Source organism: Durio zibethinus, chromosome 5 (genome assembly GCF_047325235.1).
Source record: "Durio zibethinus cultivar Kanyao isolate XHJ-2024 chromosome 5, ASM4732523v1, whole genome shotgun sequence".
In the NCBI taxonomy this organism is placed as follows: Eukaryota; Viridiplantae; Streptophyta; class Magnoliopsida; order Malvales; family Malvaceae; genus Durio; species Durio zibethinus.
Window position 1 is genome coordinate 2822335 of NC_143166.1, and position 15191 is coordinate 2837525.

Here is a 15191-nt window from a genome sequence, read left to right on the forward strand (position 1 = left end):
AAAAAGCACCATAAGTGGAATGGGTTTAAAATTTCTTTTAGACACCAATAATGGGAACCTAACTTTGAATTAGTAACATTTAATTGCAAAGTTTAATAGGTAATAACAAGTTATTGTTATGTGTTTGTAAACACTAGTCAACCCATTCTTAATATTTGGAATACTAGTGTGAGCTATTGCGTAAATGAAAAATGAGATTAAACTCTTAATGGAGTTTATAATTTAATGTCTATAGCAATAGAGACATAAATAAGAAACTCCACCTATATAAACATAGAAGCGGTGCTACTTCAACAAGAAAATTAGAAATTTTCTCGTAAATATTTATGAATAAGGATAAGCATATGGCCATAATAGTACTAAAACAATTATAAACCTCTAACAAAATATTAAATAAGTATTATGTGTATTATATCTTCAATTTTAACACTAGGAGTTAAGTTTAATCTGTGGACATGATCAACTTTATTAGAATTCTAAGATATATATACTAATTGAAGGTTTAAATCAAAAGACACCTTCTTATATTCATAATATTTATTTATGTGAAAAATTAAGATTAAGCACCAACATTTCAAACTAGTGAGAGATTGTTAGTAGTTTAAAATGTAGTGTATCTGACATTAAGTAGAAAGATCATTTATATATGATTTAAAAGAGATTACATATATTAATTAAGTAATTAAATGTTAGAGTAGGTCAAGTCATTTGGGCTTATTAGAAGTTTTTCTAGTGGATCAGACAATTTTAAAAGTCAAAAGATAGGCACTTGGGCAAATAGATTTAATTTTTAAATCTTTTAAATTTTTTTGTTTATTTATTTATTCGAAATATTACCCATTATGAATAAATATGTTTTGAACAAAGAAAAAATGACTGTTTAAATAAAGTTTATTTAAATAAAAAAATGATTATACAAAATATCATAACTTTTTGAATTAGTTTGATTGGTGATTATTCATTTGTTATAAATAGATCTTTTTACCTGATCAATTTCACTATTTTTTATTTAAAAAGTTTTTAAAGCTTTGTTGTATCTTATAGATATAATTACCTTTAAGATAATGTTTTTCATGCCTCAAAGTCATACTTTTTTCTTTTATATTATTTCTATTTTCTTAAATTTTCTAACAAGTTCTTCATTAGCAATATCGACAACTACAATAATAGAGGATGGCACGTTGGCGCTAGACAAGCCAATGGCAAAGGCAAAAGGAATGGTGAGATCATTGGAGGTGGTACATTCAAGCCAGAGAAGGCCAACATTTTGAAATATTTTATTTAGATATATTTTTAATCGACAAGATTTCTCAAATAGAAAAAGATGACTGGTTCAAAAAAAATTTTGATTAAAAAGCTTAAATTTTAAAATAAAAAAATTCAAGTCTCAAATTCTAATCAAGTTGCAAATATATTAATATTTAATAATTTAATTCTCTTTTAAAACTAAAAAATAAATAGCTTATTGTTTTATATAATGAAATAAATTATTTGATATTAGTTTTTTAAAATTATTTTCTATATGTTGTATTCAAATAAATATAATAACATAATATGTGAATAAATTAAAAAAATAATAATTACTTTTTATATTTACTTGAATTTAATATATCGAATAATGTAAATTTAATAGTTTTAGACACGATATAATGATACAATATTAAAATAATGTAAAAATATAAAAATGATATAATATAAAATTTTGATAAAAAAAATATAAGTTTGATAAAAACTATATATTTTATATTTGACATATTAATATAAATTATAATATAATAATTTTTATATTTTATATATATTTATATAAAATATATACGATATAAATATATAAATTGATCATACTATTTTATTGTATTATTTCTTGTGCATATAATATTAAATTATGTAACAACAATAATATTTTCATATTTCATAACTCTCAGTTTGATCCAATGAAGATTATACTATAGCAGCCAAGGAGATGGGAAGATAAAAAATATCATGACCAGCAAATGATTGATTCAATTGTTTAATACTCGTCTTTTTCAATCTATAGATAATTACTTATTTTAAGTTGTCAGATACAACACATCTTATTTTAATTTAAAAAATTAAACTATCTATTTATCCTAAATTTTTTTTTACAAAAAAAAAAATCATAACTATGGATAAAGTGGATTGAACTTGAGATTTAGAATATTCTTTAGGTAATACATAATGATGATTAATTTAATTAAAGTGCAAAAGGGCGTGTGGACGACACAAGACTCGTGCAGATGCGACAAAAAACGAAGATTATATGCTTTAAAGTTAGCGGGAAAGCTGGAGGGCGTGTTTGGCACATGCCTTTGTTCAAAACATTTCACATGATAGCCTTTATAAATACACGAGACAAGAATACTGTGAAAGCTGACCCAGAAATATTGTTGTTCAAATTATTAAGTGGAGAATAATTAGAAAATAATAATAATAATAAATGGAACTTTTCTGCGAGAAGATAAATTATCCATGGGAAACAAATTTTTTTTTCCATGGTTAGGGTAAGTGGGACATGATATGAATTAAACACTTATCTAGGATGATGGGATCCAGGTTTTGATCTCTGTATATCATGATCTATGGAACTATAAATTCTAATATTTTCCTTGGAGGATAACTATCCTTCATGTTAAGATTTTATTTGGATATTCGATAAAAAAATTATCACCAACCATGTTTTTCTAACAGCTAAACAAAAAAAAAAAAAATTGACAATAGATTTTGCAATTTTATTAGAAAAAATTTAGTAAAAGTAAATCCCATTGCAAAATTCTTTTTTTTTTTTTTCGTTCTATGTCTGTCTAAAATTCGGATTAATTAACAGCATTAATCTTATTTTAATTACCAAAGTCCCGTAATTACATATGTAATTTCATCCATCATCAAGTGATCATAGTATCATTGGTGTGATCATGAGTAGTTTGGTTAGACAGTAGTATAAGAAGAAACAGTTTCTGTCTGATTAATTGTCATAGTGGATTAAACATGGAGAGTTTGGTTTGGTTTGGTGCAATTGGACCACTTTCTCATTCTCATAAATTACATTTCATCATGTAATTTAGATCAAGTATTGACAAGTGATCATTTTGAAACCAAAACTGAAAATTTGAAAAAGAAAATTGAGAATGAACCATTGCCTTTTTTATTATTATTATTATTAACTTTGGAAGAATGAATGAATGAATGATGATATCAAATCAACTTTCCATCATCTTGCTATCATGCCCACTAATTCCTTGCCTCATACAATCTCTCCATATGGTTCCTTTTGATTAGAGAAAAAAATATCTTCTAGCTTTTGGTCATCATACATGTTTCTACCATACTTACATTTAATTAAATATATATATTCCAATTTTATTTGGGCTCCCTAAAAAATGTACTAAAATGGAACTTAAAGATTCATTTCATGGACATCAGTACCTATGAATTCAACCATGTTTGTTTCAAATTCCTTCACTGCCTTTAAAGAATAGCACACTTTGTCTTGAACCCTTCTTTCTGTATATGGTTAATAAAAATAATGTTTAAGATTATATATGGCCACTGATAAAAGAGACATAATCTATACAAAGTTTTTTCTAATTAATGGTTTGTTTGTGCTTAAATTTGATGAGTATTGCATAAAATATATTTAAAAAATTGATGAGCTTCTTTCTAATTTTATAAAAAAAAAAAAAAAAACCAATGATGTGAGATTTTTTTTTTTTTTTGTGTGAATGTAATCTTATGCTAAATATTATGATGAGACTAGGAAAGATAATCTTCTCTCATTACGTAAATTTCATTTCATAACTTTCATCGTTTTTATTTTATGATTTAAATTTGAAACTTTCAAATAAAATCTCAAATGTTAACCATTCACAAGATAGGAACATTGGTAAACAAAAAAAAAAAAACTATACCATCTTGTCAGCTGCACCGCTGTGGGTGAGGATTTCTTTTTTGTTGGCAAAATCTTTGCCTTTGCTGTTTTTTTTCAAGTTTGTGCCAAGCATGCAGCATTTTCATTTCCATGGAAGAACTGGTCCATGTCATTGCACTGTTGAGCCAAACGCCCTGCCATTCTGGGTAAAGGATAAGCACAGGTTCTTGCTTTGCTTTTTTTTTACCCTTTTTTTTGGCAGTGCCATTTTCACTGATTTTCTCTATATTTGAATTTAAGCTTTAATCCCCATTAATTTTAACTTTTTTTTTTCTTCTGATCTTGATTTGGATGATTCTTTCAGTACATGGAAGGGAACTGATGATAAAGGTAGCTTAGGAAAGCCGACATCCTTGTGATCCGCCGAAAACTGAAAGGGATTCGTGCAAAAATAAATATTTAAAAAAAAAAAAAAAGAAAAAAAAGAGAAAAAGAGAACGACCGCTAAAAGCTTCAAAGGGAGCAAACGCTTTTGATTTTGGAAGCATGTTGTTTGATCTAAGTAGTTGAGTTCAGTTCATATACATATATGTCAAATCCAGCAATATATATTCATAAAAATACAAAGATGATCAAAACAAACCAAACCTAATATTACTGCATCTATAAATATATATATATATATATATATATATATATTCGTAGCAATACGAATACAACAAAACAAAATGATGAGAGCTACAATTATTAGAAGAAAATCAAATGCACATGATCTACGTAAAATTTACATATCCGATAAAAACACATCATCACTCAGCATGATCAAAAAGAATAATCACATCAACAAAATGATATTTTTTTTAACTCTTATATTTTAGACTAATATTTTACATCCCCGTAAATTAAAGGACTAAATTTGTTTAAACTATTATATAAGACTAAATTCTGATTCCATAATTTGTCTCTTTAAAAAACAAACTAAATGTAGAGCCATTAGATGGTAAAATATTCTTTCATGAGAATCCACCAATGATGGTGTAAAAATACTAAACCTGCTAAAAATCATGATTAGTGATTACACATCAGATTGCTTGAGTGACAAACATTTCATAAAGAACCCCAAATATCAGCTATTTATCACATATCTCAAAATAACTGGTTCTAAATTTAGGAAACAAAAAGGTCACTAAAAAACCTTCTGTCAAGTTTACTGCATTTAGTAATTTACAAACATAAGACTACTCAATACGGTAGCTTCAGTAACTCACATCAAAGTTGGTGGTTGAGATAGCGTGTTTAAAAGGTAAATGTTGTGGGCATCAGGGTAATATAAACTACGAGGGAAAAGTCTAAACGCACAGGAAGTTTCATAACTGACACAACCTAATGTACTAAATTTACTTAGGATTTCTGAGAACAATTATAACAGAATCTCCCCTAAGGAACATCTTACTGATGAATCTGTCCTTGTTAACAGGAAGTGCCTTTTTCTTGCCTTTCCCAGTCTTTGGTACCTATATCAAATAGAAACAGTGTTACCCTTTTATTCAATTGTAATGAAGGCATACAAAAGAAAAAAGAAAAAGCAAACCTCAGTCCACATCTCCCTGACATTTTCCAGAACCATATTGCAGTGGCGATCGAAGGCTCTCACGCGACCCAGAAGTTTTTTATTGTTACGACAATTGATGAGAACCTGCTTTCATACAAATCAAATTCAGTTCTAAATAAGAACATGTAGATTACTAATTGCTAGGGGATCACAACATGGGCACATTACCTGAGTGTTATTTTTGACACTCATCATCAGAACAGACAGTGGTCCTGTGTTAAATTCCTCTTCCTCATTCTTTACCGTCTGCAACAAACAGTTTGATAAGCTTTTGGACAATCAGAAATTGGAAAGGTAATAACTTTTGAATGGCAGATAAAAAATCAAGAGATATATATCAGAAAACATATACAATCACGCAAAAACATAACAACAATAATAAGGCATTTAGGACAACTTACCTCTTCTTCCATTGGCCGACTGCAAAGATAGAAGAAGCAAACCAAAAGGAGAGGGTTAGTATATCATATACAAAAAACAGCAGAATAATGCTACTGAATAAAATGAGCAAAGAAAAGGAAAATGATCAACCAATTAGTACCTCATTTTCAGCTACGGAAGTTTTCAACACTATCTCCAAGTTAAACCAAGACAAGGATCTGCAAAATGCATGGCAAAATACCATTAGAACACTGGAAAATCAAGAAAGTCTTAATACACTTGAAAATGTGAACCAGTATGGGGGAGTAGAACAACTTTCCATGTCTACCAAAATGTAAACTTATTGGAACACTTATTATAGAATACGAAAATGGATAACTATACCAGCACCATAAAAATTGCCCAAATGAAAACGATATTATTATAGCATCATTGTAAATTGCCCAATGAAACAAAAACAATGGATTACTTGAAAAAACCTATGCAGAATCCAGCTTTTCAATGATTTAAATATTTAACTTAAAACAACAAATGATGCCAGTTCAGTTTTTCCTTTTAATTGATTCTCACGAAGAAACCACGGTATCACAATACAGATCACATTGAAAAAATGTTCCGAAACTCTTCAGCTCAGGTCTCCATAAATTTTCAGCATTTATTAGCTCAGGAGAACGAAAGTTTTTACAGTCAACATCACCAGAGTGACAGAAGAAGGTTCAGTGCCTATTCCGAAAAGGTCACTTACAAGTTATAATTAATAGTACAACAAATATATATAAAAGCTAAATTATAAAAAGTCATAAAAGTTTCACATTAAGGATAAAAATGAAGCCTCTTCAGTTCAGGTCTCCAGATATTTTCCGCATCGACTTTCTCGGAAGAACGAAAATGTTCATTTCCAATAATCATCAGAGGCAAACATGAAATAATCAACCAATACAAAAACATATAAAATTGATATTAAATAGAGAAAAAACTACGATGTCTCTTCAGCTGAGGTATCCATATGGACTTCCGCATCGATTTTTCTCTCAGAAGAACGAAAATTTTTTAAATTGAAATCATTTGCTATCATTAGAAAATCGAAAACCCTATAAAATCTAACACGAACTTGAAAAATAGCGAAAAATATAGCTAAGAAAAACTATGACAAAGTAATAGAAAAGCGGAAAGAGAAGAAGACGGAGAAAAGAGATTTACCTGATTGGCGCTACACTGATGAGATCTGATTTCAAGAGAAGCAGTTGAGAGCCGTTTTATAGACTCCGACGACCCACAAGAAACCCTGGTTATTTTAAAATTAGGGTTTTTGCTATCGGGCTTGAACTTTTGCGTCGTTTAGTCCAATGGTATTAATAAGGTTTGGGGCTTTTGGGCTATGGTTTCTTCAGTTGATGGGGCTTGGCATTTGAGGTTGATTAACAACTGCAGGTTTTGGGCCTCAAGAGTTATTTAAAACGGAAACAATAAAAAACAAAGAGAAGCAAAGGGTAACAGTGTTTTCCTGAATTTGAAAAGAAGGGAAAACGTAAAATGTTAAAAGAGCCCTTCAACTATATTACTTTTTCTTAATAAGTTTTTATATTTTATTTATACTCAAATAAACTCTTATATTTAAATTTATATTTAAATAAATTCTCATTTCAAACAAAATATTAATTTGCAAAAAGAATTTATTTAAGTACAAATTAAAAATAAAAATTTTATTTTAATATAAATTAAAAATTAAAAACTCACTTCGTACAAATTAAAAATTAAAAATTTATTTGAATGTAATAAAAATATAAAAACTTATCTACGACAGTAAAATTCAAAATTTTTTTTTAATAATTTTATCCATAGAAGAAGTGCAAATTCACTGTTTTTTTAATCTTTTAATTTTTCTTTTACCAAAACAAAGAAAAGATGAAAAAAGTTGTTTTCTTTTACCTTTTTCTTTCCTTCTTATTTTCCGTTAACCAAATACGATGTTAGATTTTTTTTATTATTTTATTGAATGCATACAACATAAGTCAGTGTATTGTTTACTCCTAATTGCTTACTTAGTTGTTAAATGATTTTTACTTAGCTGAATTATTAGGCATGTGATGGTCCAATGAAAAAAAAAAAAAGGGGTTACTTGGAGGTGTAGTGCACCCGGGAGCACCCACCGGAAAGCATCATACATCCCAATATTTTCGGCTCTTCTTGCCCTAGATTCACAGGATTCGTGCCTGATCATAAGTCTTGAAACGAATAAAAAATACCGGTTCATAAAAAGCTAAAGTGTAAAGAATTAATATCAAGGCACTAGTGAAAAACAAATAATAAATCAACATTTTTTACATAGCCAGCCACCAATTACATTTTACATACAACTGATAGAAGATTAGCTTTAATTTTGTATTTCATGCCACAAAAATCTGTATTGAGAGGATACCTGTTATCTGCTGCGGTCACACAAGCAAGTGAAACAAACTTTTGTCCACCATTGTTATTCTAGTAAGATGCCCATTCTTATGAAATTTTAACTAGTCCAAAGAAAATGCTCCATTGCAATATCTGCAAGGTTCATAGAAACAGAATGACATATCTGCCATTAGAAGATCTGAAATCCCATTAATATACCATACTGTAAAATGTGATGTTCAGGAAAAAAAAAATGCTGAAGTAGGATGGACAATGGTGTTAGTCAATGATAAACAAGAAACAGCTCAGGACGGTGAATTACTCACTAATAAATCATTATAACTAAAAGTGTAGTTTGATAGAAATCAATAATGATAACTGCATACTTCCATGAATGACTAGAAGCTTGAAAATGTTCAAGGATTTTGTCATGCAAGAAGAAAGTTATGGTATGAAGAATAAGTAATAAAAAGGAATGGATAGTAAAGTGATAACAACAATCTTGTAGAAAAGGATTGCCGAATCACAGCTAAAATCCACTACCTGTTACTGAATTTATCAACAGCATCAGATGCATATAGGATCGTTTCATTTGCTTTCTCTAGAACCATATAAAGCTCCTTCCCTCCAGTAACACGGGTAACGGCCCAAGCATTATTTTTTGCTCTAATACACACTTCCAAATCTTTATCACGACCTGGATTATCCCATTTTGCTCGACTCTTTTCTGAATCTACTTCTTCTCTAAGCTTATTTAAGGCAAGTAAAGATTCCTGCATTACAATAAAAAAAAAAAGAGCCATCAAAGCTTTAACATTTTTCTTGATAACTCAGCAGATTGTGACAAGGTTTGAGGGGTGCAAGCATCTACTTTAAGATGATAACTGATTCAACTGTAAGAACCCCATAAGAAGGTTGTTTAAATATTTCCAATGACCTAGGAATTGGACATTGTAAGCCATCAGCATTCGAAAATATCTAGGCTTCACAAAATCTATGTCAATCTTCAGCCACTAACTTTAATGGTTGGAGGATGCAAACAGATAGGTCTCCATGAACTGTTATGATCCTTGCTTTAAACCAGGTTTCCGAGAAAAAGTAAATAAATAAGGCACCTAATTGGCCAACAAAACTATTGATGAAGTTCCAAATTCATAATTTTGGTGCATAAAATATTTGACCAACCAGTGATTCATCCCTCAAGGCAGACATATTTCATGATGATGAAAATTGAGAAAAATGCAGTTTACAATATGTGCATGATCGAACAGATGCAACACTAACCTCAAATCAATCAAGAATCAAGATGAGCATATCTCAATTCATCCAGTCTCCCCTATCTACAATATTGCTCTTCATAATATTTAAAGTGAAATTTTGAAGTTGATAATCACCAAGTTATATGACACATCAAATGCTATCACCTCTTGGCAAAATTTATATCACTGAAATGATCACAAATATTCATTTTTTTTTCATGTCAAAGCAAACAATTTGTTGTAACCATGCAAACAACAGCAATGTCTTTTACCTTCGTCAATGTTGCAACCTTTGCTGGGGGTGAAGCCCTGGATATGTCTCTGTTACCATCCACTAACAAGTACCGATACCCACTGACATGATAAGCATTTTCTCCACCCCATCCCTTTGACAACTTTTCTTCAACTTTCAAAATCTTTAGTGATGCCTAGAGAATTTAGCAAAAGCAAAACGAATGAGATGGTCAACCATGCTGATTATGGAAACAAGTCATTTCTTGACTTGGTGTATTTACATTGCAACTAATAACTAAGGATCCTTGTCCATTAGGAACTGCTTTGATGCTTACATTCATGTTTATTTATTCATTTCAAATGTCCTACAAATGAGTGTCATTTATTGATATGATATATCTATCAAGAAGCAAAGGTTTTTTTCAAATGTTTGTATCACCAACCCTTGTTCATACCAACAATGAATTGAAAAAGATGGATGCCAAATTTGTGAGTGGAACAAAATGGATGAAGTGCACAGAAAATTTAGGTAAAAAGACTTGGAAAGAAAGAAAATAATTCTAATATCAAGTCCAAAATAGTGCCACTGATTTTGATAAAAAGATAAAACATAATCATTTCATATCTTGCAATCTAAACAAGCAGAAACCATCAAGGCCAAGGGCTATAGGAGGGCAAAGGCTCTAAGATACAAAAGGAAGATTTTGAAGGACAAGAAGTGGGAAAGACAACTATCTAAGAAATAAATGAATTAGACATGCTGTAACATAATGTGGATGCATAGAGAAAAACGCATAGAATTTGTGAAACTAACAGAAAAGTATTTAAATGAACTGGGTGATAAATGGAAATACTAATGGTAAGTATGATTTATGGCACATGTAGGAACCAACATTTTCAAGAAGTTGTTGTTTCACAATTGAAACACCTTGCTCCTCATTAAGGATGGAAGAACAAGGGATAAGAAGGATCAATGTAAGGCTTTTGTACTGATAAGCACAGAGATACATCCTCTCCTCCGTCTGCTGTAGCCAAACTGTTGGAGTGGTGATATTCAAGCCACCAACATCCATGCCCCAAATATCAGTGATAAGAAAACCATCCTTCCCTTTGAACCACTTGTCATGCTGCAAGGGCCTTGAAATATGATATCTATTATCTCCATCAGGAGAAGTATCACGTGAGCCATAAAATTGATCCGAAACAGATCCAGAGTGGGCAAAGGTAGATCCAGTAGCAACATTTGATGAAGAATTTCCTTTGCGTAAATAGGACCAGGAACTTGCTCCAGAGGATAGAGCAGGAGGGGTTAGCCTTAGAACAGCATATGTGAATAAGTTTACGGTATCCTCCTGACAACAAGATCGTTAGGAGCATTAGTATTTGATATTAAAAATGCCCAACAGGAATAGTTCCTATCAGAATTTTGACAAGGAAAAGTTATTTAGCTATCGAAGATTTGGCACTTCAGGATAAAAGGTGAGGGATCTAACAAAAATTAGAAAACTGCTACATCAGCTTTGAAGATCAGACCATACAGGAGAAAGTGTTGTTGACACCAGGAGGTCTTGAAATAAAATGAGTGAGGAGCATGGTTTGTTGCCAGCACAAGATTCTAGAATTCTGACAAGTGTCTGCAAAAACAAGACAGAATCATTAAAACCATAAAGATATAACAATTGCACAACTGCCATTTTAAGGTACATCATTTACTATATGCTTAGAGTCGACAGATAAACAAAGTTAATTGATTTCCATAAGCCTCTGATCACCCGGTCTTAAAATGTTTCAATTTAAGTTTAAAAACATGTTCAACATTGGAGTAGAACAAAAAACACAACAATACAATGTTGCCAACTCTGGCACCTGGAATAAAGGGCCAAATAGAATTATCCAAACTCATTTTTGAAAGAAATCAAACAATTATTTAGAAGATCAACCATCAATAATTGTGCAATTCCGCTCATCCATTAATGCTATATCTTTTATTCCTGTAAATTAAGAAAGCAAAGCAAACAGAGGCATCTAGTGCTTTATTAAACTCCTTTTACTAGTTTTCTTAAGAATATCCTAAACCTTGATTGTGTGTATAGGAAGAAAACAAGACAACCTGATATAAAAAAACATGTTCTATAGAAGACTCATGAATCTGGATCTTTCAGGTGAGATTGATTTTGTTAACTTGCCAACTGAAAAGGGAAAAATTCTTGATGATTCCAGAAACAATTATACTCACTTCGCTCTAATTATATAGTTAGAAATCTAAGGTGGGAAGAATATATGGGAAAATTTTTACACCCAGGGTGGAAAACATAGTTTGATAGTTCAACTGATATGGAGTAGTGATATCTTCAAAACTTACATTCAAACTATATGATTATGACAGGAATTGTAAGCAGAACAAATTCATTCAAGCATAGAAATTATCAATTAGACATTATACATTCCAGTCAGCAGTGAATTTAGTTACAAGGGAGCATAACCTGAAACTACCAAAATTTAAATTTCTTTATAAAAAGTAGGAGCTTTAAACCACTAATTTGGTAAAATATGAATGAATTTTGGCATTTCAACAACATAAGACTGCTGAACACAATTCTTAATACAAACCTGAACTTCAATTGCAGCCTCCCGTCCCACGGTTAGCATCTGTACAGTCCTTCGTTCCTTTAAACAGTCACGGAATGAAGGCAACTGGAGATTCTTCCCAACCAGAAAATCTGCCCCAAAGATAAAGTTATAAACAAGGCATGAGATATAACAACTTCAGCAAAACTTGGAAGCACAAAATCCAGTGAAGGCCATTTGATACATCAACTTCAGCATTACCCCAGCAGCACTTATCTGAGGGAGACTGCTTTTGATAATGCTAACAATTAAAGACTTACAATGAAATATTTTGGAACAAATAAAATTAGCTCAAAGCAAATTTTAAGCAGGCATAAAATTTCATAACAACTCACCTCTTAGATAATCCATGATGAAAGGGTATAAATGAGCACGAGTTAGTTCTCCATCAGGTTCTTTGTCAAGCAATGCTCTTATAGATCCATGAAACATCATGAAAAGAGAGTGAATTTCCTTAAGAAGCTCTCTTAATGCATCAATGCGCCATATGGCTCCCGACTCCTTATTTTTCTCCACAATCTTCAAAAAGGTATAGGCCAAAATTTAACACATTGACCAAGATATTCGTACGTTTCTCTCTTCCAACCATAACGCTTGTAATTGAGGAAATACTTCTAAACATTGCTAAAATGATTTTAAGACAGTCTATTAAAACCAATAAAAAATAATTTCTACATCTCCCGAAAAATTATCATTCAGAATCAAGTAGACATAGAAAAACATTTCATACAAGAAAGTAACAACCACATTCATACCATGACCATCCAGATATCAGGCTCTGCCTCATAGAAAACACGAGAGTGTCTCTCTGCTTCAATGACCTCACAAGCCGCCTCCGGAGAGAAAATTCTGCAGAAAAATTAAAATCAGTTCTGAAAGAACTACCTAGTCTAAGAAGCTTTGTTCTAATTTTACTTTGAATATGTTCGATCACGGAAGTGGCTGCTTGGTACTGACCGCGTGAATGTGATAAGCCCTTCGCTGAGCCCAATCACGGAGAGTTGAGTAGAAAAGGGCAAATCAGCAGGAAAGAAGAATAAAATTTTGTCAAGTTCTTGGCCTTCATTTTGGCCCCTTCTCAAATCAAATATGCAGAGCTGCATGCCTTCACTACCAGTGCCAATAAAGGCCAAACCCATAATTTTTTTGGTACTGGTTCAATGGACCTAATTGAAATAAATAGGAAAAGCAAAATTTTGAATGCAAAAAGCTTGGAATTAACGGTAAAAAAAGCGACAGAGAAATGCAAAAATACTTACGGTGTAAAATTTGGTGATGGAACTTCTCAGATTCTCGGCAACCAAACAAAGAGAGCGAGTAGAATTCTGGTTTGGAAATGAATTTTGATTAGTAGGTGGAAGAAGGAACTGTGAAATATAAAAAAAAAAATTAAATTATAAAAAAAAAAGGGAAAAACTTTGGGATTTGGGTCTAAAGCCCAATTTAATTTGGGCCTCAAGGTTTAGGACGAAAGCCCAAAACAAGACATCCCGACTGGGAGGGTTTCCTCCTCTCCCATTTCAAGCTATCACTTTGGTTGCTAGCAAAATAAAAGGAAAGGATTTTTCGAATGAATAAAAATACGTTGCTTGTTCACTTTTATTTGGCTTGCTTATTTCTTTGAATGAAACTATTAATTTATTAATAAACATAATTTTTTATTATTAATTTTCTTATTTCTTCCTTTTTTTTTTAATTTGGTGGATAAACCATTATATCTTTCCCACAACTCCCTAGCCATCCTTTTATATTTTTCTTCAAAAAAAAAAAAAATTCAAGCCAATTGCCAAAGTGATTACAAAAAAAACAAGTTAAACAAGGGCAGCCTAACTACAAAGTGAACATAAATAATTAAAAAAAAAAAAAAAAAGAAGCTAAGAAGAAGAAAGTCCAAAAGCCAAACATTAGAATACCAAAAGATGCATGTACGCCTGGTAAAGACAACATATTTTTAATTTGTTGAACTTGGTAACAAGTTCTATCTTTTCTGAATGATATACTTTTATATAGATTTCATGAGATTCGTATATTTTTATCATATAGAATTTAAAATTTATATATTTATATTATATTTTATATAAAAATTTTATGTTATAATTTATATTGATATAAAAATATAAAATTTTTTTTTTATTTTATTAAATTTATATATAATTATTACTAAAATTTAAATTATTACTTTTATTTTTTTTATATATAATATCATATTTTAAATTATCATTTCTAAATAAAATTGGACTCAGATTTTGTGCCAGACAATTCCCTGCAAAAATGGGGAAAAAGTTAGGCCATGCCATGTGCAAGATACGCAAAAATGAGACTTTTACCCTCTTTGCTTAGTCGCAGGATTCTCATCATCCTTATTCACTCACAGATCTTTTATTCAGCTCTTTTTGTCGGCCACATTCATATGAAAAAATGAGTAAAAAAATATTTAAACAAGACACTGTTTGGTTTCCATAATGTAACGAGAGGGAGGGTCCCAAAATTAGGTAGTTACCAAACATCAGACGAAAATAAACACGGCTACCTAAACTGACAAAGATTGAGACAAAGCCCTTCTTCTAGGACAACCCAAACAAATAACAATAATAAAGAAAATTAATGGAAAACAATCACTCAAGTCAACTCAATTAGAAACATTCCCATTAAAACCAAAATATAAAATAATTTTTATATTTTATATATATTTAATATAAAATAAATATATATAAATATATGAATTATTAAATTTTAAAAAATGAAATCATATTAAGAACACATACAAAGTATAAAAAGGAAAATGTTTGGGTGTAATAAGAAATAT

General features: G+C 30.6%; 2 protein-coding genes and 2 non-coding genes across 6 annotated transcripts; all 4 read right to left on the reverse strand.

The window, feature by feature from the left end:
• Positions 1–5049: 5049 nt before the first annotated feature.
• On the reverse strand, positions 5050–7206 carry LOC111281919 (uncharacterized). The gene is made up of 6 exons (XM_022869723.2): positions 7077–7206; positions 6037–6094; positions 5897–5915; positions 5664–5741; positions 5475–5579; positions 5050–5397 (listed from the first exon to the last, which is right to left on the reverse strand). The coding sequence occupies exons 2-6, from the start codon at positions 6039–6041 to the stop codon at positions 5281–5283; spliced, it is 324 nt and encodes a 107-aa protein (XP_022725458.1). The 5' UTR covers positions 6042–6094; positions 7077–7206; the 3' UTR covers positions 5050–5280.
• LOC149518677 (small nucleolar RNA Z159/U59) lies at positions 6496–6580 on the reverse strand. Its single transcript, XR_016342531.1, has one exon. It is a non-coding gene; the product is annotated as a small nucleolar RNA Z159/U59 (small nucleolar RNA).
• On the reverse strand, positions 6707–6792 carry LOC149518678 (small nucleolar RNA Z159/U59). The gene has a single exon (XR_016342530.1). It is a non-coding gene; the product is annotated as a small nucleolar RNA Z159/U59 (small nucleolar RNA).
• On the reverse strand, positions 7164–13771 carry LOC111281918 (vacuolar fusion protein CCZ1 homolog B-like). Of its 3 annotated transcripts, XR_016342084.1 has the most exons (11): positions 13645–13771; positions 13343–13551; positions 13141–13234; positions 12721–12904; positions 12368–12477; positions 11296–11391; positions 10651–11109; positions 9796–9951; positions 8808–9037; positions 8296–8417; positions 7164–7301 (listed from the first exon to the last, which is right to left on the reverse strand). XR_016342084.1 is itself a non-coding variant. In XM_022869722.2 (10 exons), exons 2-10 carry the CDS (start codon positions 13522–13524, stop codon positions 8387–8389), a joined length of 1542 nt encoding a protein of 513 aa, XP_022725457.1. In that variant the 5' UTR covers positions 13525–13551; positions 13645–13771; the 3' UTR covers positions 8170–8386. The 3 variants fall into 3 exon arrangements, 2 of the variants coding, with proteins under 2 accessions (XP_022725457.1, XP_089616718.1); XM_022869722.2 differs by lacking the exon at positions 7164–7301 and having other exon boundaries at positions 8170–8417; XM_089760592.1 differs by lacking the exon at positions 7164–7301 and having other exon boundaries at positions 8170–8417; positions 12721–13009; positions 13645–13734.
• Between the last annotated feature and the right edge of the window lie 1420 nt (positions 13772–15191).